The 26638-nt window shown below is 29.9% G+C and overlaps 2 protein-coding genes across 3 annotated transcripts in view; both read right to left on the bottom strand.

Moving 5' to 3' along the window:
- The window catches only part of LOC112682533 (vesicular acetylcholine transporter), a 67266-nt gene extending 48360 nt beyond the window's left edge, over positions 1-18906 (bottom strand). The window contains exons 1-2 of one of the 2 annotated variants that reach the window (XM_025553163.1): positions 18818-18906; positions 4145-6469 (exon numbers count right to left, since the gene is read on the bottom strand). In XM_025553163.1, coding sequence (XP_025408948.1) covers positions 4755-6392 — 1638 coding nt within the window. In that variant the 5' untranslated portion in view covers positions 6393-6469; positions 18818-18906 and the 3' untranslated portion in view covers positions 4145-4754. Of the gene's footprint in view, positions 1-4144; positions 6470-18817 lie in introns of those variants that run through there. The other variant, XM_025553162.1, reaches the window with a different exon arrangement.
- LOC112682551 (protein GVQW3-like) lies at positions 12369-12800 on the bottom strand. The gene has a single exon (XM_025553181.1). It carries the CDS (start codon positions 12798-12800, stop codon positions 12369-12371), a length of 432 nt encoding a protein of 143 aa, XP_025408966.1.
- Positions 18907-26638: the final 7732 nt, after the last annotated feature.

Genomic DNA, 26638 nt, shown 5'->3' with positions numbered 1-26638 from the left:
GGTACTTTAGGCCAAAAATTAGTAAAATTGATACAATTGTATGACAATTGAAACTGTTACAAATAAATGATTATTAATTTTTTGATGTAATTCATTATATTTCAAATGATCAAATAAATTATTTGAAATTTACAGATTGTATTCAGATTTTTTTTGAAATGTATACAATACATACAATAAATATGTAATAAATACCTAATAAATTAAGGTGATTTAAATTTCTTAGAATTTTGATTGTAAATTAATATTAACTGCAGTATTCTGTTTAGCAGGTATTTAGAGCTATTCATTTGTAATACAAATAATATAGAATTTTTTTTTACTTACAATCACCATGCTTGGTTTTTAAAAGTTTGTATTATGTACTCTTTGTAATAAAACGTATAAGACTTACGCAGATAGTGTCAGTCGAAAAACGATCGAATCTCTTAAAGTATTCAAAAGGTCTGATGGAAATGTTGTTAAGCTTTTTCTTTGGGGACGTGTGTTATGGAAGGGACATACATATTTAATGCGATGGCTGGGGGCTTACGAACTAATACAAATGAAAAAGGGTGCATCCATCAACAATACCAGCAATAATAGTGCACGGGATTAATTTTCTCTTCTAGCAACGGCGCATTAATCATTTAGAATGTAAAATTGATAATTAACCAGCAAAAACGGTAAATCTTTGAGTTAGTAAATTTAATCAAATATCTACCGTTACGGCCATAGCCATAAGGCAGATAAGAGCATTTCTCCTAAAATCAACTTTAATTGTTTTCCAATAGACCAAAGTTCTTCTTGCATAACAGAGACTTCAATTAGTAACTCGAAATCGGCTTTCTAACCTAAGAAAATGAACGTTTAATTCAAAACAGCACAACTCTAATATCAGTAAATCAATGGTTAAAGATTTCAACAGAAATTCAAACTGGAAATAAAATCTTGATTAAGTACACTTGTCCTAATAGCTTTGAATATTATATTTACGGTTATTTTAATTATAGATACCAATGAAGTTATATATTATTATAACTCGAGGAGACAAATTATTACATTGATGCATTTTTAATCTCGATGAATTTTTCTAATCGTTGTCAAAAATAATAAAAATTGACCTTAACAATACTTAGTCTGAAAAATCAAGGGAAGAGAAATTTCCAATGCTATTTACTATGGTATTGGTATATTATTATTTAAGTTACATTTGTACTAAAATTGTAAATGTCTATTAAGTAAAATGTACTACATTTTCTTGTAATATTTGAAAAAATTAATATGTCACAATTTTTCATTAAAATACATGTCAAGGTATATTTTGTACTAAAATTATTTTATTTCGATTTAGAGCTAATCGCGAGATAATCAAATAATATATTTCTCTTGGAAATAATAACCATTTAATAAATGTTTGGTCAATAACTCATGACGTATGTCATTTTAGATTCCAGGTTAGGATTGAGATAGCATGTAAGCTTTTTCATAGCTACACATGCTTTTTTTTTTTTTGTTAATAATTTTTTCGCCATAAAAGGTCAAAAATGTTACGCATCACGCCTATAATTGAACATAAATATTGTACTCTAGAGAGGTTATATTTTGAATTCCTCAGTAGTTCTTGTTATCCTCGTAAAAATGGAGTAGACTAATAAAAATAATTTAAATTAATATGCCTAAAAAATTCAATAGTAAATACGATATTTTTTTCTGTAATATAATGTTTTATTCAGGTCAGATAACAATATAAAAACATGATAAAAAAAACATTTTAACGGCTGACTATTGACCATGAAATAAGCTTTAGGTATGTATTCTAATGCTATTATTATTTTAAAATTCTAGCTTCTAGGACTGTAACAGTAAATAGGTGTAATGTGTTCAAACTGTTATTGATATTTAATGACAGATATTAATTTACAAGATTAAATAACAACTAGATAATAATAATATTCATACAAAGAAGTGTAGTAGAGTAACCTACAGTTAATATCATTATTAATTTGCCGTAATATGTACACACTTATGTTTGATAAAAACGAATAAGTCATTACCATTAAAACACATATATGATTTATATATTTTTTTCTAACATTTATTTAGACTAATGGAAAACAGAGTAGTTCTAAATAATAAATGAAACAAATTGTTTAGTGTTTACTTAAAGTAATAATTTTACATTATTATTTTTATTAATATATTTTAACATTAAACATAATGAAACAAAAAAATTAATAATAATTATTAATCACGAAATTAATAATAATAATTATAATAATAATAATAATAATAATAAAAATAATAATAATAATAATAACAATAATAATATTAATAATAATCATTTTGACAGTAATAATAATAATTGTAATAATAATTACAAAAGGAAAAAAAAAAGACTTATAATATTTACTATAAATGTATAACTTAAATAATAGAATAATAAAACCGAATAAATTGGTAACAACATAGATTTGACTTACAAACAAATAACGTTTTGTTGTCAGTTAACGAGAAAATTATTTTTAGGAATTAAATTACACAAATTACATTAGTTTTTATTATAATTCATAATATGCTTAACAATTATACTTACTGCAATACTCCTACATGGCTACGAAATTATTATTAGAACTATAAATATTAGAATGGACATAGATGCATAACATAAGTAATTAATTTCAAGTACCTATGACTATTTAGTTTTTAATAAGTTGAAAGCCAAAAATGAAAAAAAAAAACTGTAAAACTATAGTTTCCGCCGTAGAGATAAACTTATGTTAAGTAATTATTCTTAGCCAAATGATATTTATTTTTAATATTAGTCCTTAGCTTAGATTCCTTAAACTAGTAATAATTTCGAACAATGATATGTATCGAATTTGGTTTCATGATATGTGTGAACTTGGTTGCTTACACAATAGAGTGTAATTATTATAATGTATAATATATAATATATATGCTATTGTATTTACATTATACACACATATATTTATATATTATATATAAAAATAGTAATAATAATTATAAAAAAAAAATAAACATTTCTTGTACATGTTTATTATTAATTAGTATAATAATACTAATTTATGTACAACTTAAAATGTATTGATATGTGTTGATATGGTTGGTTACCTTATACGATAATTTATTATCTACACCTTAATATATATCTAAAATTATGTTTTTGATACTTGAAAAACTATAAGACGAATAAGTTAATGTATGTATAGTGATATAGGTATAATGATTTTACTGAATGCTTTACCTAATATATTAGATGATTCGAGAAGCTAACATAGTTTAAGCTCGTCTTTTTACATGGATATGTAATTGAATTATCGATGAATCGACGTTTTAAGTGTAAAAATGTTAATAATTGAATCGTAGTTGATATGTTTAATGATTGAGCGTTACTAAAACTAGATGCTTTTATACATTTATTGTGTCAGAAATTGATAAATTTTTAATTATTTTGTCCATTACTGTTCTTTTCTAGCGTTCACAAATATTTGTTTCTCAGGATTTAGCAACAATCATTATTTTTGAATATTATTTTCTCTTATAAACAGTCGTGCATTATATATTTAAATTTCAAATGTTCTCTTCGTTATCATTAAATTTAAGATACGAAAAGTGCAACATTATACTGGTTTTTAAGGATTTTAGTTTTTAATTAAACTTTATAATAATATTAGCTTAGTTTTATCATTCTTATACTCAAAATATACACTATTGGCTATGAAATATTAAAATATATCATTTAAAATTGACCTATATGATATTTTAGCACTCATTATCGACTAAATAAACTCAAATGGAATAATTGTTAGTAACTTAATCACAATTTTTATAAAATTGAAATTATTGAAATGGTATTTTTCTAGGTTTATATGTTATTATAGCTAAATAATAATCTAAAATAAATATTAATATCATATATTAAATTAATTATTATATATAGCAAAACATTTTTAAAAAATTAATTTTATTCGAAATTATATTTTGTATTCTCAGTCGAATATAATGCATTTAAACTATTAATATCGAAAAAACCATATAATTGTTTAAATTACAAAATTTGATCAACAGTGCGTGAGTTTTTTAAATAAGATATATTACTCGTAAATAATAATAATGGTGTTAATATGGAATATATTTAATAATATGGTATCTTGAGATTTCAATAAAAATAATGTAAATAACAGAACATATTTTCGTCTTCCTAGTTACCTCTGTGTAGTTATGTAATTAGTTTTAATTTCATGAAAAAAGGTACATTTTTAGTTATTAATGTAGAAGTGAATAATTGCAATAAAGCAAATTTTCATTTTGTTTTTTTGTGTTGACTTATAATTATTTAATAGTATTTAAGTTAAAATTTTTATAAATTTATATTTTCAATAATTTAATGAACAGTTATAAATACGAAAGTATGATTAGAATTTTTAATAAGTATAAATTTGTTATAAATTATTCTATTATATTATTTTATTTGAATAATATTTCCCATTGAACTCAAACAATCGCCCGACCACTAAAAACAATTAAGGAGCGATTTAAATAATTTATAACATAATAATAATATGTGTATATTTTCATTCATGTTTAACATGACTGTGCTACACAACATAATATTGCTTAGTCTACACATAACATTTATATTAAGTCTTTTTTTTTTCCCAAGTAACTATTCTGTAAAAACCGGTAGATATGATATAAAGTATCTCACCTTCTGTTAATAACAGAATAACGATTTTCTCGGTTAAGCATGTTTAATACTGCTGTTGCCTAAATGGATTCCTATCTTGGGTGGGCTGTGATGGTCTTCTAAAAGGATTAGTGTCTTGAGATTGATGGAATGTTGCATTTTCATTTTCGATCGCGACATGGCCATCCACATCAGTTTCAAACTGTCCTTGTAATCTACCATACTCATTGCCTACTGGTATGGGCTGCTCCTGCATGGCATATGTTTGATATTCTTTATCAGGTGGATCAGCCATTAGTATATTTGCCTCGTTTTGGAATGGTTTGAAATCGTATATATTCCGCAGTCTCATCAGAGCCGGGGCATACGCTAAATTTGAGACGGCTATGATAACATTTAACCACGTGAACCCAATCATTTCGACCACTTCGCCTGCCACTATAGGACCGATGGCGTAAGCTAAGGAATACGAAATGTCTGCAATTGCATAAATGCTACCGTACACCGAAACATATCGGACGTCCACGATGTAGCCGAGAGTTGGCAGAATAGCCGTGTCTACTAACGCTATTCCAAAACAAATGATGCAGATAGGAATCATCAGCATTTTGTACGAGGTTGAGAATGGAATTATCAAACAGCTCAGACCTTCCAAAGACAATCCGACGGCTACCATAAGCCATTGATAGTTTGGGAACAACTTTGACAGTTTTACCGTCAGCATAACGCCAAACACGTGCGGGAAGAATGCGGGTAGCCATATCATACCCATCTTCCAATTATCATGAGTAATGTTATCTTCCATCCACAGGGATATAGTTGGTTCTAGAAATGCGAGGGCGACGTTTGACATCATCAAGGCTCCGGAACACACGGCTATATAAGGGTCCATAAAAAGCTTCCATATGGGTATGGTTGGTACTTTCTTCAAATGTTTTTGTTCTTTAAGTTGTTGTTTTATAGGTTTCATGACGAGAAGTAACATCAAGCCATCGACGAGACAAACGAACGCCAAAATAAGGAAAGGAATTTCTTTGCCTGCAAATTGATACAGAGCACCTCCGAATGGTGGTGCTACTAAACATCCGAAACTGATAAACGCCAATGCGATGCCCAAAGCTTGGGCTCTTTCGTTTTCTTCGGTAAACCGATCGGCTATCATTGCTAAACCAGATGTATCAGCGAACGCCGAACCTACTCCTTGAAGACTTCTAGCTATAAATAGGACGGAATAGCTTCTTCCGCAAGCAAATATCGATGTAGATAGAAACATAATTGACAAGCCAATCATCATTGGTATATCGTACCCAATACGATCGATCAGAGCGCCAGAAAACGGATTAACCATGAGTTGTACAATTGCTTTGGATGCAAAAAGTACTCCAGTAGCGGAATCCTGTCCGTGATGTACAGGTGGGGTATCGGCATCATCCGTAAAGTTTACTCCCGTAGGCAAATCCCCCCAAGAATCGACGTACCTTAGATAATCTGGTATGATTGGTACAATGACCATGTACAACATATTGTCCAGTAGCAAGGCTATAGATACAATGACCAGGATCAGTCTTCTTTGAATAACTGGTTCTTGAATCTTTTCCCATAGTATTTCTTTCAGTTCGTTGACTTCTAAATTAATGAGTGGCACTTGAAACGTGCCTACAGCGTCCCAACACCGAAGCAATGGATTTCCTGACGGTTCCATGATGACGATAGTGATATCACATTACATTACCTCCCCCGATGAAACGATGATGGAACTCACCATGATTGATCCCAGACCTTCAACAAAAAGATACAAAATTATCGTGTTAGAAAATTAACGTAAAACAATAGATAAAAAAAAAAGAAATAAAAAAACTAATGAGTGTATCTCATTGCAAAGGTATGAAATCCATCATGGAAAGTTCTTCAAGAATATAGATAACGATAGTTTACATAAATAAATAAAATATGGAATCTGCAACCTTTGCTGTGAGAAAAATGTTGTTAGCATCATTCATTTTATAAAATACAAATTATTCTTATTACACGGATTATAACAGTACATTCTATTAAATAATATTTTTAATAATAGCAACGGCTGAACACACACAATTTTACTTCATTATTACTACGTAATATTATTACATGACCGACTATCGAATAACATTAATTATTTCAATGTATTAATATTTTTTCAAAGGAATATGGTGATATATTTTCTATTGAACCTCATCGCGACCCCATCGTGTAAAAGACGTGATAATTATAGACGTTATAGTTGCTATTGGGGCTTATATATGTTTAAAGTTGCAAAACTGTCAATGAAAGGGACTGTCAATTGCACCCGTAACCTCCCGGCGTAAACGATTCTCTTTTACATTTTCAAAATAAATTGCATGCCTGCTAGCATAATGAACCAACTCAACTACCTCTGATAATTGAGTTAGGTTATGCTCATATGAAATATGATTATTTTTTGGCTACTCTTTTCAGTAATAATTTTTCATTTATTTCATACGTAGGAAACAAAAAAAAAAAAAAATGCAATGTTAATTCGTTGAATATTTATATCGAGATTAATATACGATCTAACTAATCGAGTTAATCAAAAATCTCTTGGTTTTATGTGAAAGCTGTTATAAAACAACGAGCTTTGTAATATAATATTTATTGAATTATCATTTGGTCGTAAAACATTTATCAATCTAGAAAAAATATGGTTTATTTCATTCCGAAAAAATATAGTGTTTACGTTTAGTCATCATCTCCCTCGAAAATTATTTTCGTGTTTGTGCTGGTTCCCCGAAAACATTTCGGGCCCATTCCATGAAGACATTCACGACCCTAACATCTCATTATTTTTAATGATGCAATTTGCTAATTAACTGGTCACCCATACACATCGAGAGGGAGCGACCCTCCAACTAAGTTTCGTTATAGGGTTCGAGTGTCGATAGTCTACGTGTTTCACTTGATGCAAATTCGTTTGACATTAATAGACCCCCCTCCCACCCTTCTCTGAAAGTGAAATAGAATAGTACATGTTATTATTATAGTTGTATAGTTTGGGTAATAGGAAGGAATAATTGGTCTTGGGGTACCTATCGAAATAGTTACTTTAATTTCAGGATTACATTTCATCTTGAACATTTTGTTACAGGTAATTTTATTAATTTTAAAATGTAAAATAATACAAAACAATGTTTATAATATTTATTGTTCTCCAAATGTTGCCATTTTTATATTTAATTAATTGTATTTAATTAGATTAAATACAATTTATGATGGCATATTGTACTTTCATATGTAAATCAACCTAATAAATATAATTAAATTATTAATTCCTATACACATGAGTCTAGAATAATATTTTTATTTTAAAAATTATTCGAACATTTTATTTGTAAATTATCATATAAATATAGTTGATTTTTATGAAAAAATACGAGTATTTATGTATAATATTTATGTATTTTAGTGGCAATAAATAGATTTCCACGTTTATTTGTAATTTTTGATTAATACTTTAATTTAAAGCCATTGGTTTTCTATAGTTAGTTATTACAATTAATTAATGAACAATTAACTTTTTATCGAAATATAATTTGTACGGAAATGTACATATTCGTGTTTGTATAGTTTATTATTAGAGAATAATAAATGCACTATAAACATAATTTTACGAAAAAAGTCAAATTAGAAAATATAGTATTTATTATTTTAATTATGAAAATGATTTAATGTTAATCATATGATTTCGGTTACTATGGTAAATGTCTTTGACTCGAATGTCTACTGATGTAATCACATAAAAATAATAAGTGCTAATACTTACTAATAATTACTTTTAGTAATATTATTGAAATCAACTTAATTTAATTTTAATTTTAGTTTGAGTACATTTTTAAGAATATAATATATTCTTAAATATTATAAATATTATTACAATATTATTGTACTAGTATTATGAAAATATAAAAATTGGTCCGGGAGAGCTCCCTATTGGCTATGTTATAAAAATTGAAAAATGAAATGTTATCAGACTGCGATTAAAATACTAATGAAAAATATTATTTACATTTATCTGTTTGGAAAATTCGTTTACGCAAATACTAAAAAAGGGTAGATTGTCCTTAACGCGACGGAAAAAATATTTTTTTACCGTGCGCACCTAAGTTAATTTAATCACGTTTCAAAAATTCAGTATTCCGTTTAAATTAAATCAACTTACATAAACAGATTATATTCTTTCTTCTTGTTTTATAAAAGTACGTCGAAGTGTTTATTTTTAAACTTTGATTGCCAATTTTCTTTGTTTATATGTGAAACAGATTTAAAATATAAAAATCACGATAATCATGATGTAAATTTATAGAAATCTTTTATTAATCTAAAAATAAAATAATAAAATAAAATAACCAATATATTTATTCGAAGATAATATTAACGCAATAATTTTCTAATCAAATAATTTGAATATTTCAACTAAGTTTATTAATTTAAAAAAATAATTACATTTTTTTTTAAATGTTGGGTTATAATTACTGAAATTAACTAAAACCAATAAGAAATAATGATGATAATTTAGTGAATAGGTTAGTACTATTTTAATAACTTCATTCTTGATTTATTGGTCAAACGTTCCGTTAGTTATGTGAAAATGAATTGCGTACCAGAGATTCGAAATAAGAAATATTTTTCTGATATTTCAGTCAGTTTTCGCGATTAAAAGCGATAAAGATAGCTCGAGTGTACGAGTACTTTAAGGCTGTGACCTCGAGGGACCTTATGGGACCCTAACGGATCATTGCTGTTCATCACATCTTCGGTTTCGGAAAAATCTAAACCCACCGTCGGACAGGCGAAATAACTATTCAGTTACTGAGGCTGCACCGTACAGAACTCTACAGACGGTAACTTCGTGCACGGAATCGAACAAGATAATTTATGCGGGAAATGGAACTGACAACTTTGGCCGAATAGAGGTCGGGACGACGCGAAAAACCGTCGACACAGCATAGCACAACAAATTTCGAAATGTTTACAGCATTTTTCCGCGGTCCCCATTCCCCTATGCCGAGTAGTCCGGCCGCTTTGTTTGCACAGAACGTCGCACGCCGCACCTAATCAACCCCCACCATGGCGGAGCCGGTGAGAGGGTTGCCACACAGTTTGTCGCTACAACCCTCGTCGCGTGAGTCGCATGTCCGATTTCTCGAATGTCGTGACCGCGCGCACTTTTCCTCCGTCTCCGTCAGCTCATGTTTACGGGTCCCTTCGGCCGCGTAACTGCGGTTTTACGACCGGGACGTTTCACGGTGGACGGCAGGGATGGAAAAACATTTGCCGGTGCAGAGTACGATAATATTAGTTATGACGATGACAACGGAGACGATACAGATATGATATTTATAAAGGAATTCTCAGCGGAAATCCGCAACCACGATTGAACTATTTCTTTTAAATCCAAGTCGTTTCACTTCGATCCCCGGTGTGCACTCTCGTACAATAACGTATGCCATGTTTAAGTTTGTTGATGGTATTCCTTACTTACCGGTATCCAGAATTTTTGGTATTTAAAACTTCTGATTTATTGTATTTCTGGTAATTATTACAAATTACGTCTTTATCGTAGCAGTGCCGTCAGTACCGTGAACACCGATAAAATGGTGACAAACAAATGCTTAATTTTTATTAGGAATAATTATTTTGTATTATTTTCCTTGAAACATAAAATGTAATATAAATGTAAAAAAAAAAACAAATTTTGTTTTCTATAAGGTAAAAATATTTATTTTTTTCATAACACTGGTTATGAAATACTAAAAAAATGGAAAATTCAAATTTTATGTTTTACATAAAGGTCATACTGTCATGCTAGATTTTTATTAGAAACTATTTAGATGTTGTTTGATTTTTCGTGCATTATCGTTATCTACAAATCTGAATTGCACTGAAAATCTTTGCATGAACGTCCAGTGGATCGCGATACTAACGATTTAAGCCGAACGGCGCGTAATCAGGTTGACTTTATACAAAACTCGTTGGATGACTACGTGGTTAGAGTCCTCGTGGTCGCGACCGACGAACGCGGAAACAAAGAAGAAACGATGTAATAACTGCGGTGGTGGTATGAGTGCCTATCCTGAGGGCTCTCGCGATTTCCTGCGATTCCCGAAAAAGAAAACCATCGTTAGAGGGCGGCTTGCGTGATACGCACCGCAGTGGGGTGTAGTAGACTCGTCGGTGAGCGCGCAGGAAGTAATTGAGTTTGCTCGGGGGCTGAGGGTGAAAATGCCCACGAGAAAAAGCCGCCACAACCGCTGCTCGCCTTTTGTTTCTGAAGCCGAATGCAAACGCGGTCGTGTTTCCCACCACCGACGCCGCCATCCCCTAACATTCGCACATACAAGTATAGCCGTGATGGGATCAGAAATTGGGTTAGTTTGCTCCCCTTTTTTTCTCTTTCTATTTTTTTTTTTTTATTCTTTCCTCAAAACAAGAACCCATCCGACTGCCGCGACGGATTGATAATGTGGTTAATATATATGTATATATATGTATGTATTTGTACAAATGTGTGTGAACGTTGATAATTCCGAAAAAAAATATTACCTACCTGCGGTTGTTTGGAAACAGATTTGTCTGTACTATCTGGATTTGAGCAGTAGAAGTTAAAAGCCTGTGAAAAGAAATGTATTCATACGCTATCCGAAAAAAACGTAGATTTTATAGTTACGGTGCAGCACAGAAGCCGTTCGCATGTCGTGTTCTTAAAAAGAATTTTTTTTGATTATTTGCAAATTTTTTAATATTTAGCCAATTATTCGGTATTCGGTCTAGCTTATTAATAATCATGTTCCGAATATTAATCTGCGATTCGGTAAATGGTATGTTAAGACAGTATTTTAAGGAATATTTTATACAAGGTAATCGGTCATACATTGTGATATGTGTAAAAGTTTTCAAATTGCGTTTACTTATTATAACGCATCTGTGAATCATTATTGACAATGCCATCTACATACTTTTAATGAAATAACTGATCCAGGGCTGATTATTTGATTGTATAACCGTACTTTTCTACCAAGCTGAGATTAAAATATAAACTAAAAGAATTATATTATTTCCCGTTTCGAAAAAAAATCCATATTATCTTCTTCGATGTACTGAAGTTTCGGACCTTTTGCAGGCTTCCATATTCAGAGTGCTCACAGGCCACAATATCACTTTAATGACGTAACGCTGGATTAATTTTTATTTCGACCTATACTAACATTATTAGATGTTGCACTCTTGGTTAACTTTTGTTATCTTTTGATGTTTGTACCATGTAGGCTATCGACGAGTAACAAATTAAGAGAAAGTGACTGGTGCGTACAACTACCAAAAGGTGATAACAAAAGATAAAATAGTGAATCCAATAGTATAAATATGGATAGGAGATAAAAGTAAAGCAATAAGTATGTTTCAATCAACGAAAATGCGAATATGCACTTTGAAGATGGAATCTGAGATGTGCACGAAACGTCAGTAGGTACATTACTACATAATGGTATTGATCGTTCGTAAAAAGAAAATACTGTATAATATCAAGCTTTAACCAACTGAAAAAAATACATTTTTTAAACACTTAATATTTACCAAATATTCTGTTCATAATAGTATAGAATATTTAGCATAGAGTCCTAAATAATTAAGTTTCGCAATATAATATACGAGACATTCGCACGTGTTTTTGCTCCGCCGAAAGGTTCTTCGGTACCATCTTGGCACACAGTTTTTTCATGGACAAATCATCAGTTAAAATTTTTATAACGGTTTCTCGTTTCAAATTAAGTTCATCAGCCAATATTCGAACGGTTAAATGCCGATCTTGACGCACGAGAGTGCGCACACGCTGAACATTGTTGTCAGTTCGAGATTCAACCGGTCTCCCACTTCGCGGTTCATCCCCGACGCTTTCACGACCATTTTTTAAATTTTTATGCCATCGAAACACCTGAGCACGACTTAGGGCTTCATCACCGAACACTTTCACCAATTTACCGTACGTTTTCATAACGGAATCACCGAGTTTAACGCAAAATTTAATCGCGTACCGCTGTTCAATATTACGTTGTTCCATATTTGTGACACGCCTTACAAACACGTTGTCGAAAACAAAACACAACTGGAAAACTAATTATCGTACGAAAATCGCAATAACATGCATCGATAGAGGAGAGATGAGAGATTAACCGAACGAAGTTTCAGATTCGTAGTGTTACCACAAGCGTGGCAAAAAAAACAGTCTCATTACTTATTGGTCAGACCTTGTATTGTCCAGTATTTTCAGTAAAAAATAACCATGGGAGTTTCAGCAATTATTCTGTGTTCATCCATCCTTAATTTCGTTGAGTTGGTACAAAACTCATTACAATTGTATTCTTAACAATTCACCTATGTATTATGATACTTGATTTTTGTTCAGTTAATCAAACACATTTAATTGATACGACAACTTGGAATAAGATTTTCTCAATTCATAATTTTTCACGATGAATCATGTCATTCTTTCTACTCATAAAAAACAACGCCGTAATAACGACAATTTAATATACAGTTGTGAATGAGATGTTATTTAACCTATGCGTTATATTAGAATGAAACTGAGAAACTGTAGTAGCTGTGCAGCTATATCAAAGTGTAGAGATGAAATTGTTTCAAGTGTCGATTTTGATGTCACCATAATAATACGTTGAAGTATTTAAAGTCTTAGCAACTCGATTGAAATGTTGAAACACATGATTTCTAATGTTTTCACACCAGTTGGTTTTTGATAATTTTTTATTTATTACATTTAATTACGCTATACACTTACGAATTTTCACTAATGAACATAACCAATGGTTCATTCAGTGGTTATTAATTCTAATTACGAACAAAATCGAATCTTCTTTTTTAGGTGTGAATAATGAGCTAAACATTGAAGTTATACAGAGCTTCTACTGTATATAAATACATGAATATTAAAGAACTGTCTTCAATATCAGTCATGAATATTAATTCAACAACTACAAGTATCTATTTTACTTAGGTGGTATAACGTGTCAAAGACGAAATTTGTAAATTTTCAATAGGCACGTAGTAATATATTTTTATAAATATTTTGTCTAGATGATTTCTATTTTACAGAATATTTTAAACTAAATTTATGCCCAAGAACATAAAATAAATATCAAATAATTAAAATTTATAATTTCATTTAGGGATCTATTTTCTACAATTTATATTTAATTTAAAAAGGAACGTGAATAATTTTGGATCAAACAGTTACAGAAATAAAAAAATTAAAACAATTTAGAACACTTTTAATTCGATTGCAGTTAAAACACGATCATTAATTTGCAATAGCAATCTTTAAATAAGTTATTGGTTTAAAGAATTAGTTAATAATTTTGATTTAGAAATAAATTATATTTAGAATAATTAAAAGTTGGCTTATATCAATTTATGAAACTTATATATTAATTTTATGTCACACAAAATAACGGATTATAATTCTTAGTTATTTTTCTATAACTTTTTTACGTTAAAACAAAATTTAACCAAAATTAAAGATTTAAATAAATTAAATATTGTTCAGAAGTTATAAATAGCTAAATATAAGTAATTTTATCAAATCTTGATATTGTTTATTATATTTTCTTCAATTATTTTATGGCTTTGAACAACAAAATAATTAGTTTGGTACTTTATTAAACTGGGTTTAGGAGTGAAATGCTAAAAAAAAGTTTGCCATACATATTGATTAAATTATAATATTTTAACATCTGCAATCAATCGTTTTAAAATAATGTCACATGTTACGATTCACAAAATTTTTATTTTGTACGTTATTATAGTGTATAAATTATTGTAATTTTACAATTTTTCTAGATTTAAAATAGAGTACCACACTTGTGTACTATATATTTTATTGATATCAAGCAAAAAGCTTCCTTTTTTTCACATCTTGTATCATATATTAATCAAGCATATAGCACTTATTTAACACTTATGTAGTCGGTATTCTTTTTATGTAATAATCAAACTGATTTCACATATAATTTATATTATTTATATTTAAAGAAAAATGTCTCATATTCTACCTCAGTATTTTGTTTTCTTATTTTACTAAAGACAAACCATTTGCACATTGAAATTGTAGAGTGAAGACATAAAAAAAATAAAAAATAAAAAATACCATCAAAGGCAAATGAAAACTTAATTTTGTATCGGTTACAACTTTTTAATTTTTGCTCGTTTTTCTAACGAAAGATATTCTGATATTTAATCTTTGTAGAAAAAAACGAAATAATATAAATCGATTATTTTTTTTTTTTTTGTATTTCCAGAAAATAAAATAACTTCCTGCCGTCATAAACCTTAAAGTGAAACGAAAATAAGCAGCAGATTTTATTGTATATTTTTTTTGTTTTTTTTTTCGCATGTCCATGAATTCAGGTCTATTCTAAATTTTGTAAATTTTCACCTCATGTTTTTGCTTACTTCGACTCGCTTATGTGATATATAATATCATATATAATTTCACTGATTTATTTATCATAAAATTAAGTTTTTATGAACTAAGAAAATATATGGTTCTTCATAGGATAAAAATAATGTTAGATTTTGAGGGAAGTAAAAATGTATTGGTTTTATTTGCTGAAAATACTTTTAAGAAATGAAATCAGCACCAAAAGATTAATACAACCTCTTAGATTAGAAATAGGTCACAGATGGTATTTTAGTAAGGTTATATTTTTTGATCTTCTTAAGATATCTACTAAATGCAAGAAAAAATTGAACATAAGTAAACAAAAACATATTTGGATATTATGGAAATTATATTACATACAATAATGTCTTTGGTAACTTAAAAGTTTTATTTAAAAATAATCTAATTCTTATAAACTAACTCTATCAATTCAAAAAAGTTAACTCAGTCATGTGTTTTTAAAAAATTAATATATTTTTAATTAATTATACATTTTTTAAATTTATTTATTTTTAATTTTTTTAAATTTTATTTAGAACTACACCAAAATTGTCATGGATACTAACGGTTTACGAAGGTATACTTATTTTAATGTATATATATATATATATATATATATATATACGTCACATAAACTTTCACATGAAGTCGTTTTCGAATAAAATAATCATTGTTTTCAAATATGTACAATCAAGTCCCAACAACTAATGCAATTAAGGAGTTTCCGACTTCTTTGTTTCTACAGATCAAAATGTAAGACGAATATATAAATTCTCAATAACTGAAACTGTCGTAGTTAATACAATTATATTGTTCTAATAGACATTTCAAATCACACCTACTCGTATGTTGACGATTTACATCTAGTGATAGAGCGTTTATTAATTGCGAATCGCAATAATGTGTCGACACAGGGTTGTTTAAAAATAATCTTTTGATTTGAACACAAATCGTGACGTGCTAAAACAAAGAATACTGTGTTAGGTTATTTCCTGATCTGGATCCTAAATGCCGTGGGGGTTTGGAGAAGATTGTAAACGACAGTTTTGAATCGAACTTCATTCAAGGACGACGGTGGTGTGTGATGAAATCTTATACAAATACGTAGTTTATCTTACTGATTACCCCGTAGATACGTGACAGTGAGGTATGTGTTCCATTCGTATTAGACAGACGCAGTTACGTCATATTTTTGAAGTGACAATGTCCATTTAAAAGGATGTATGACAACAATTATGTGTCGATTCATTAAATTGTTGGTGGTAGATCACGTATTATTAATTCGGCACTGCAGTTTTCCGCAAATCGAATAACATATTATGTAAATATAATGTTGATTTTTTTCAGATTTATATTTTAAACTACTTATTCTTTATTCCGACGGAATTCTTGAATGACCGTATTAATTCCCCGTATAGTTTTTGTTACATAATTGCCATTAAAAAAAAAACTAAATTTACTAATTTCTAAATGCGCAATTAGACTTAATAGTTGAGTATTTTAAATCAGACTTATAACTTAGTAAATATAGAAATCGATTTGGAATTAATAAAGTTTTTTTATTTATTCATCTTGAAAAAAAAACTGTTCAAGTTTTGTTGCTCTCGATTTCTACTGTACCTATATAGATTAACTATCAACCAATCAAAAATTATGAAATAATTTGCATGTTAAAGATTATTTAATTATTAAAGTTATTTTATGGTTTAAGAAAATAAGTTTTCATTGAGTTAATTTATTTTAAATTTCTAAATTTGTCAAAATTGATGTGTGAAACAATGAAATATAATTTTTTTTAAAACTTAATAACCATAAGCTAATGGGAAAGCATACTTGATAATTTATTTTGCATGAATTTCAGACATTGCAGAATACAAATAAAGTTAAATCAATTTAAAATAATCAGAAATTACCTAATAGTAAGAATTAGGTGGGTCTATTTTTTTTTTTTTTTTTTAATATTCGAGTAAGAAAAGGAATTTCAGTAAACTAATAAAACTTGTTTAATGTTTTTCCATTTAAATAAATGTAACTGTGATAAAAGACAAATTTAAGATTTGTGTTATACTATGTGATAACATACTAGATAAAGTTGTGATTATCAAAAGATTGATACACAATTTGAATAAAATATAATGATTTATATTATTTTTATATACTTAGAAAGATTCTATGAAAAATCGGTATTTCAGAAAGAAAGAATTAAATTAATTAAATCAAATTATTTTACACCTTATGAATTGTATGTATGTTTCCTAAGACTTCAATGGACGGATTCTAAACACAGCATTTTCATAACGGTAAAAACTTTGACAATTTTTCTTTTGTTTTGTTACACGTTGATCCACGTAATAATAATTTGTTATACATTATATCATTACAATTAATTAATTAAATTATGATTGATTCTTCTAAATCCTTATGTATCAAAAATTTTGTTTTCATCGCATTTTTATTATTTCTTAATTTCAGATATAAATAGATAGTTATGTAACCCAGAGAAAGAAGACAATTTTCTATTCATCTTTCTATAACCTTTGAAAAATGGTGTACCGAAATACTAACCTAGTATTAAATTTACTATTATTGATATCATTGACGTATCAATAAATATATATTGATTTAAACTAACAGTAACAATTTCTTTATTTAATAATATATACACTTTGAAATGTCAAAGAATATATAATTATACAGTCAGATGACATGACTTGAAGAAGATTTAATTAGATGACCGAGATATAACGATGAAACAATTTCATTATTACTTGTCTACACTCTTAAATGCTCATAAGCAATGTATATTTTTTGACAATATGTAAGTCATACATGATAATAAGTGATGGAGCCGAACTTGCATGCAAAAGATTCGGAATTCTATTGAATACTAAAAATATTATTCATAATCAACTACAATTTTCTCGTATACGCAAATACACATTTTCTAGAAAAATAAAATCGTTTAGAAGCAAAGAGGAAAAAGTTTGGTTGAAACAACTGGCGAGTAAACTGGTGAGCATAAACGGGTTATCGGCAGTGAAACTATGAGTTCAAAAGACAAATTCTGTAACTTATTCTAAATTATACAAACGTTATTATATGATCATGTTCACGTTGTAAAAAACTTTGTAGCGTTCTTTGCATCTTAAAATTACAAGTTTATTCAAAGAGTTTCTGAGATGTGCATGAAATATACTTTAAAACAAAACAGCTGAGTAAAATACACATTCAAATAAAAATAAATCTATAGACCGTATTTTTGTCCGACATCTTTAATCAGATCTCGAGCTATACTAAACGATTTATAACTGTTAATCGCGTGCACTTAGAATACCATTTCAAACGAAATCATCGAACCCATAGGGGGTCGTTCTTTTTGTACATGACGAAAACCGTCTTCGCAACAACGATCGCGCAGCAACTCAGCGTACCGGTAGGACCGTACGAAATCCGGTGAAAAACGATAATCATGTCGAGTAAACACCTCGATCGAAAACGGTAATCGAACGAAATCCCGTCCCGGTAAACGGTGCACGGGTGGGAGGTTAGCCGGTAGGACGTGGATGGCGGTAACGCGATAATCGAACGATCTACGACAGTGACAAAAAATGGTTTGTGCTCACCTAGAACCGAGTTCGCAGCCGGGCCCGCGGACGTCTGCCAGAAGCCCCGGATGGTGGTGGCTATCCTCGACGGTGACGCCGTGACGGACGCAATGGCCGTGTGCAACCGAGTGCCCACGCCGGAGCTGGCAGCGCCTCCGTTTTTTGCCGCTGCAGCAGCAGGTCCGCCGGCCTGGTCGGCCGTCGCGTACGTCGCGTTCGTCTCCACCTTGACCCGAGAGCCGACTTGGCCGCACGCGATCCCGTGGCCCCCACCCCCGTACTCGCGCGAGCTTTTCAACGGAACGAGCACGTCATAAGGGTATGTGTCTTCGGCGCTTGCAGCGGTCCCGTGCTCGTCGTCCGTTTAGTGTCGCAGACCAGTAATGGACGCGTTGCGATGCGAGATCGCTGCGAGTTTTGCGCGAGACGAGAAACACGGGCGACGGACAGATGCGACAGTCCTGTCCTAATGCTGCAGGACGGCGGCCACGGTGAGAGCAGCGGGTACCGTGGTCGGGGGTGGGGGCTTCTGGCGGCTGCTGATCTTGAACCTGATCCTCCTGCTGCTGCTGCTGCTGCTGCAAGGGATGGCGGGGGAAAGTGCGGCGGCTACAGTCGCGGTGATCGAGCTCGGGCGCGTGACGAACGCTCAGTGCGACCGGTCGGTCCCTTCGGACACCGGCAGCGCCGAATCCGTTCGTGGGCGTGTCCTTGGCACTCGGCGACACGCCCGAGCGCCGCCTCGATTCGCATAGGTCGCCCCTGGCCGTCCCGGCGCGTATCTGGGTCAACGCGACCAGGCGCAATGCCCACGATTCCTTCGGATCCAACCCCGACACCCCCAACACCACCACCTACCGGCACACCACCCACTTTGTATGCAAATTAAGACCGAGAGGACTAACTATACGTACTCGCCACCGAACACCTATATTGTCTATATACGAACGCACACACAAACCCACACGCCTACACAGCATGCAAGCTGGAGTTTTCGCAAGGAAGATATTACAGAACGGGCGATGTGAAAAATATTATACACAAAGCAAAAACTGTTGCGAAACAGAATAATCGTTGTCCTAGAGAAATATGGCGAGAGACGGGAAGAAAGTTAAGGAGCGATGGTGAGTGGGAGGGGGAGAAAATAAATGACGCTTTCCTTATACACGATTTCTCGAGAACGCTGCATTCGCGAACATAGACAGGGTAAACGTTCAGTTACCTATAATATATAATATATAATTTGGACGACGTGGTCCTAATGCGGTGAAGGGACAGAGGGGATGAGAAATTGTACAAGTCGGATTTTAACATTTTTTTTACAATATTCTACTTATCGATTTCGAGTACAAGATGTCTTGTACCACGACCATCGGTGTCACTGCGTTGAACGCATGCAAAACCGTTGTCAAATTATTTAATAGTGCAGTAAGTCATGACTTATGAGTCATGTTTAATTTGTAGATGGGTGGGAAAAGTACGATCTAAATAGGATTTGAGAGAAAAATCACTTGTTTTACATCTTTCCGTATTAACACTCATAAAGTTAAAAAAAAAAAAATTAGTTATAGAAAAACCTACTAGTTTTATTATAAAATTTGATGTGATAAAGTGCGACATAGTGGCTATAAGTTGTTTAGTATTATCGATTCAGTGATTTGGATGTGAGTGGTAAAACCAAATCGATTTTTCATGTAACATCGAAGTTAAAATATTTAAAAAAATCTTTATAATGTTAACTGCATATGCAATATCTAACACGTATTATAATTAAATTTTATTGCATTCAAATTATTAAATCCAAATTATCAGTTATTTTTTAGCCTTAACAAATCAAAATACTATGTAGATTGATTTGATACAAATGTTTTTAATATAATATAAAATATTATTTATCATAATAATTATAGTATTGTCACTATATCAATATTTTCTATCTATTACACATATATTGGTAAATCTGATTTAGAGTTATATTTTATAATTTTTTATATAATTTTAATGTTGCATCAATAGAGGTTAGAAATATATTTTCTGTGAATTAGAATATTAATTGTTTTTACTAAGTACATTATTACATGTTATATAATTTACTTATTAGAAATAAGTATAAGTTAATTATAAAATATTTGTTTATGAGCTATAACAAAATTCTGCTCAATATAATCGTAGACAATGATATCGGTAGTTCAGTATAAAATTGAATTAATTACAACTACCAAAACAAAAATGTTATTGATGTTTTTTTTTTTTAGATAATTCAATTTATGATTATACAACTGTGTAAAGTAGATATACATTTTTTTTTTTTTTTAATTTACATTGAAATTGGTGAAGATAGTCAAAGTTAGATTTCAGAAGGTAAAAGGATAATTGTAAGTAATTTTTAACGATAAAATTATAGAAATCATGTGAATATATTCGTATAATCCATATTGCGATGATACATTGAAATGTTTATTCATAATAATTCTTACAAAGGAACATCATACTTTTGCCTAAAGAGCAGTAAGAATAATGTAGAAATTATATGCGTTATAAAAGTGAGCAATTTATAATAGTGGTAATTATAGCGTTCACATCAGACGGAAAAAATAAATATTAACTCAACATAGCCATTCAAGTAAAATAACTATAGCTGAGAGTATGGTATATAAAGTATTAATATAGCTTGAGTGAACACAAACTAAAATTAAGTTTTTAAAAAAGAAGACTGGACTAGAAATTAGCGTAAACGAATTTGATTAAAAATGAACGTACATTAATAACTTGTCACAACAAAAATCATATTATTTAAATAAAGGTACAATTCGAAAGTATTTTTTATTAATTGCTTACCTACCCGTATAATTTATATTATTACTGCGTTTACTCGGTTTAACAGCTCGATGTAAAATCATAGATTATTAATTAATCAAAGAAATTAAAATAGTTTGAAGACGAGAAAGATCTCTTTTTTTTATTTTATTTTTTTTATTTTAAAGAAATTTACAATCTATACATAAAAACAAAAACAATAAGTAAATATGATAAATATTATGAATAACAATAGCATGAATAGCATGATTGGGGGAGAGGCCCATTGGCAACACCCTCATAATTTGTAATTTGGCAATTTATTATAATAGGTCACGGGATCAGTTCCTTTTTAAACGTCGTTTTGGATTTCCAGGTAGAACGTGAAAAGACATATTTTTTATAAGAGGATTTTTATGAGAGTCGAGTTTGGAATATATCAATTTCTTTTTCAAATAATAAGTTATGAAGTTCTTGTTTGGTTGAATGGCACCGTTTGCGTTCCAGAGTAAAATGTTTAATGAGGGATGGGATTGGGTGGAGTTATTCATTATTTTTTATTAAAAGTTTGTTGATAACCGTTGGGAGAAGTGAAATAAGTGGATTAATAATTAATTTAAAATCATCTAGGAATGAGGTGAGCTGTTAGGAAAAGTAATTGGTGATTTTTTCATGGATTTTTGTATTATTAAATTGACAAGAGGCATCTGCGTATGATTGAGTGTGAGGCTGATTATTAGTATTAATATTATCATTTGGGGTGGTGCAATAGACCTCTTTAACAAGTATGGGATTATTGTTACTTAATAATTTAATATCAGATTGGAAATCTTGGTTAATTTTATTTTTATTTTTCTGGTGTCTTTGTTGTAGATTTTTATACACAACGCAACCTCGATAACTTGGTGGGTGTTGTCCTTCGCAGAGTACGCATTTTGGTGGTTGGTGGATGGGTTTTAAACAGGCAGAAGTATTGTGATTTTCCCCACATTTCACGCATCGAGGTGCGTGATTACAGTATGTTCTCGAGTGACCAAAATCTTGGCATCGGGGGTGTGGTTCTACAACTTTAATTTTGGTGTAGCATATTGAAGTTAATTTAAATATTTCTTTGTTATTTTGGTCAGGTTCAAGGTCTATGAAAAATAGGGGTAACGGTAGTTTTGTTGTTTTATTTTTTACATTTACAACTTGTCTTGCAGTGAATTCGTTTTCATTTAATTCTTGGATAATAAGATCGATAGGCGTGGTATGATGTAAGTTCCGAAAAACGACTCTGTATGGTTTATCTTGTTTAACTTGATAAGTGTGAAAATCAACTCCTTTTTCTTTGAGCAGTTTAGTTACTTTTCGGAATGAATCAGCCGATTTTGTTTGAAGTTTTAGGTTATTTATAAGACTTTTGCAAAAGAATTCTTCGGGACCGATTAATAGTTTGATAGCGTCACAGAAATTTTTATAGTTTAATTCAGATTTGATAAAAATTGGAGGTGGTAATTGTGGTTTGGTATTTGGTAATTCAGACGTTTGATCAGTATCCATTTCCTGAGTAGATAAGTTTTCAGAAAGTGAGGCGTAACGATTTTTTGTTGTAAACTGACTTGATGTATTGCTTTGTTTGGTTTTGGGAGACGTAATAGGTGATGGAATGTGCTGACGTTTTTGGGAGTAAGGAGACATTACCAATGTCCAATCAACAGATGATAAATCGTCCGGGTCGGTGTTTACTATTTCATTTTGTTTAATTATTTGATTGCCATTTACAATTTTAATTGGAGTTATCGGCTTGTTGTTGTATGGCTTCTTTTGTGGTGGTGAGCGCAGTGACGTGTTATTTTGGTTAGATAACGAGCGCGGCAGCGTATTATTTTGGTTAGACATTTTGTGCAATGGTAATTAAAAATGTGATTTTTCTTACCTTGGGGCTGCACAGACCTCCGTAGTGGATAAGACCTGAAATACTAATGATTCGTCTTTTTTTTCCCCTTTTCAACGGTATTGATTTTGTTAAAATCGACAATGTTTTATAAGTGAAACATAAAAAGAATCGCGGACGTTTAATAAACATGTGTGCTCGATAAAAGCTGTGCACGGAGAGTGCCGTTAAAAGTTAAACATTTTTTTTATACTTTTAGTCAGTTAATTATCATTAGTATTTTTTTTTTTATAGATATTTAATAATATTTATAACTCTTCGTTGTTATAGGACTTACTGAAGGTAATAATTTATTTTCTTTTAAATTAAAATAAAAATTTTAAATTATGTATACTTTTATTAAAAATATTGAGAAAAATTGAATTTAAAATTGTGAAAATTTAAATTTAATCCATCTTGTTTGCATTTATAATATAATTTTTATTATTTTAATTTTAATTTTTAACTACAATTTTCATTATTTGCCTATAAATGTGCATAGGTTACTTATCCAATACTCACCAATAGTATTTATACTTAGAAAAGCTATCCAAAATTGCAATATTTTATTTGTATTTATTTAATTTGCTTTTATTTTTAATATTATAGTGAATATTTTATTTTTATTATATACATTTAAGCTTACATAAATACATACATAATAATCTTATTTTTATTGGTATAAATGCATTTAGGATTCATTTTATTAACTGTATTAAGGCTGGTCCTAAACACAGTTTATAGTTCCTGCTTTAAAAAGTTGATAAATATAACTTTGGCTCCTACCATTTAATTTTATTTAATTTATAAATTTAGAATATTGTCTACTAAAATTTAACAGAACTACGTGTACTTAAAAAAAGATAGTAAAAATGTTTGTACATCAATGTAACTTAATACAATGACTTGTATTATCCATGAGTATTGTGGATTAAGAAATTTCAATGTATGTTATATTTTTCAATGTTAATGAAAATTAAGTTACACATTGATTTTTAAAGTAAATTCACAAAATAAACAAATCTCACGGTCAATTATTGATCATACTCAAAATTTTAAAGCCAAAAAAGCTACTATTCTTGAGATAACACAGAATGCTATAATCTCCCAGCATGTATGTATTAACTGAATAAATCCAATATTCATAACCATAATCAATAACTCTTGGGGAAATCAAATGATTAAAACAACCCATCATTTTCTTTATTGAATAGGTAGGTATTATTGAATTTTTACTTAGGATTTGAACATAATTGTTAATATATTTGTGGTTATTGTGCTGTGCTAGGTTTGAAGACAAAAAAAAAAAAAAATCAAAGTTCAATTATGTACTCATAAAATTTTGAGTAACAATATGACCTACATGGTTAAAGAAAAAAATTAAATATCAATCAAGATTTCTTTTAACATGATATAAAATTGACCTTTCATTTAGCTTTAAATATTTAATAAATAATCAATGGTTTAATTACCAAGTGTTCCCAAAAATAATTTGTTTTGGTTTATAAATTTTAATAATTGTAAGTGACATCTAATATTTTAAGACGATATTATTATCAATAAATTATTTGATAACTCGACATTTTCATATATTTATAGTTAAAGTCATCGAACTTCAACATTCTATCAAATATTAATTCGTATAATAACCTATATACTTGGATGGTTACTTGTTAATATACCTATTTACTATACACATAATTACTGCAAAAATATATTAGCAAATGATGGTTTTAGAGGTTTCTTCATAAAATACTACCCACGCAAAGAATAAATGTTGTAACCGTCATAATCGTTAAACCAAAAGTTTTTTTCCTTCCATTATGAAAATAAAAAATCGAATATTTGAAAGTAAAGTAATTGAGGTATAATCTAAGTTGAAATGTATTTGGTTATCGATGAGTTATATGCTCAGGTGTGTAAAGAAGGTTAACAATAAACTATTGAAATTATAATTTATGAAACGGTGAATCGTCAATGTTAAATTTTTATTGTATACACTCAAAACTGGAATTATAGCTATTGGTGAAACCAACATTTGATGTTATATAATTTTTTATCTTTTTTTTCTGTCAAGAGTCTTGATTTATGTTATGCATCTACGTAAATGTGTAAAATAATTACATAAAAGAATAGAACATATAGTTAACCATATCATCGTGAGTTTTATTAATACATGTCAAAATGATAAAATAAATGAAAAAAATAATATTTGAAATGATCTAATTGAAAGTTCATCATCAGATTTAAACGAAGTCAATAAAATCGTTGAAGAGATAATTTATTTAGGTAGGATAGAATATTTAAAATAATTTTTATAAGACATATGTATGTTAAGAAACATAAATACTTTGGTTATCTAAAATGTATTGAAATAAGATATTATTTTTGAATAATATTTTTTGTTCGCACGTTTAAAATATTGTTAAAATAATTTTTGTTTATTTCATTGTGTATGTTTAACTTATCTAAAACTGAGATATTGACTCAGACGGTCTACATTACGACCGCGTTATGACCACGATAAAGCGGTCCCTCGTGGTTGATACATTAAAAACAAATAAAATAATGTGATAAACGTAATCTTACTCAGACGGATATAAATTAATAATATATAAATCAAAATATTACTTGGTAATAAATAGCGACAATTTCCGTTGTATTAATTCTGGTTTCAAGAAAGAAAAGAACAATAATGAGTATTCATCCCTCGTCTGCAATCCTCTGTAGACAGGCCCCTATAAAATATATACTATACATATATGTGTGTATTTATCTCGCAGTAAACGCAATTTGTTACTGAAAATTACGTTTGTTACGATTTACAAATAATAATGTTTCACTTTTAACGTGGTTGATTTCGCCTCGTTCTGTCTTATATCATGCACAGTATGTACACAAACATCACTTTCGGTGCAAAAGTTCTAACCAGCTAACCCGAGTGACCAAACAAGTATTTTCTATGAACGACAAAGCGTTCAAACATTCAACTATAAACCATAAACTTTTATTTGGATTGGTACGTATATAGTTTAGTGTAATTTACTTAATACATTATTCTTAGTGAGGTAGGAATTAAACGGATAAACTTTTTACTTGAATAAGTGATGACTATGACTATGACTTTG

The sequence above is a fragment of the Sipha flava genome, unplaced genomic scaffold (assembly GCF_003268045.1).
Source record: "Sipha flava isolate LNK unplaced genomic scaffold, YSA_version1 206_pilon_pilon, whole genome shotgun sequence".
NCBI lineage: Eukaryota > Metazoa > Arthropoda > Insecta > Hemiptera > Aphididae > Sipha > Sipha flava.
The sequence above is the reverse complement of the archived record's forward strand: the minus strand, read 5'-3'. Positions and strand labels throughout refer to the sequence as shown.

What these genes read in the sequence shown, in the direction of transcription:
- LOC112682551 (XM_025553181.1), bottom strand. Translation starts at nt 12,800, where the DNA reads ATGGAACAACGTAATATTGAACAGCGGTACGCGATTAAATTTTGCGTT.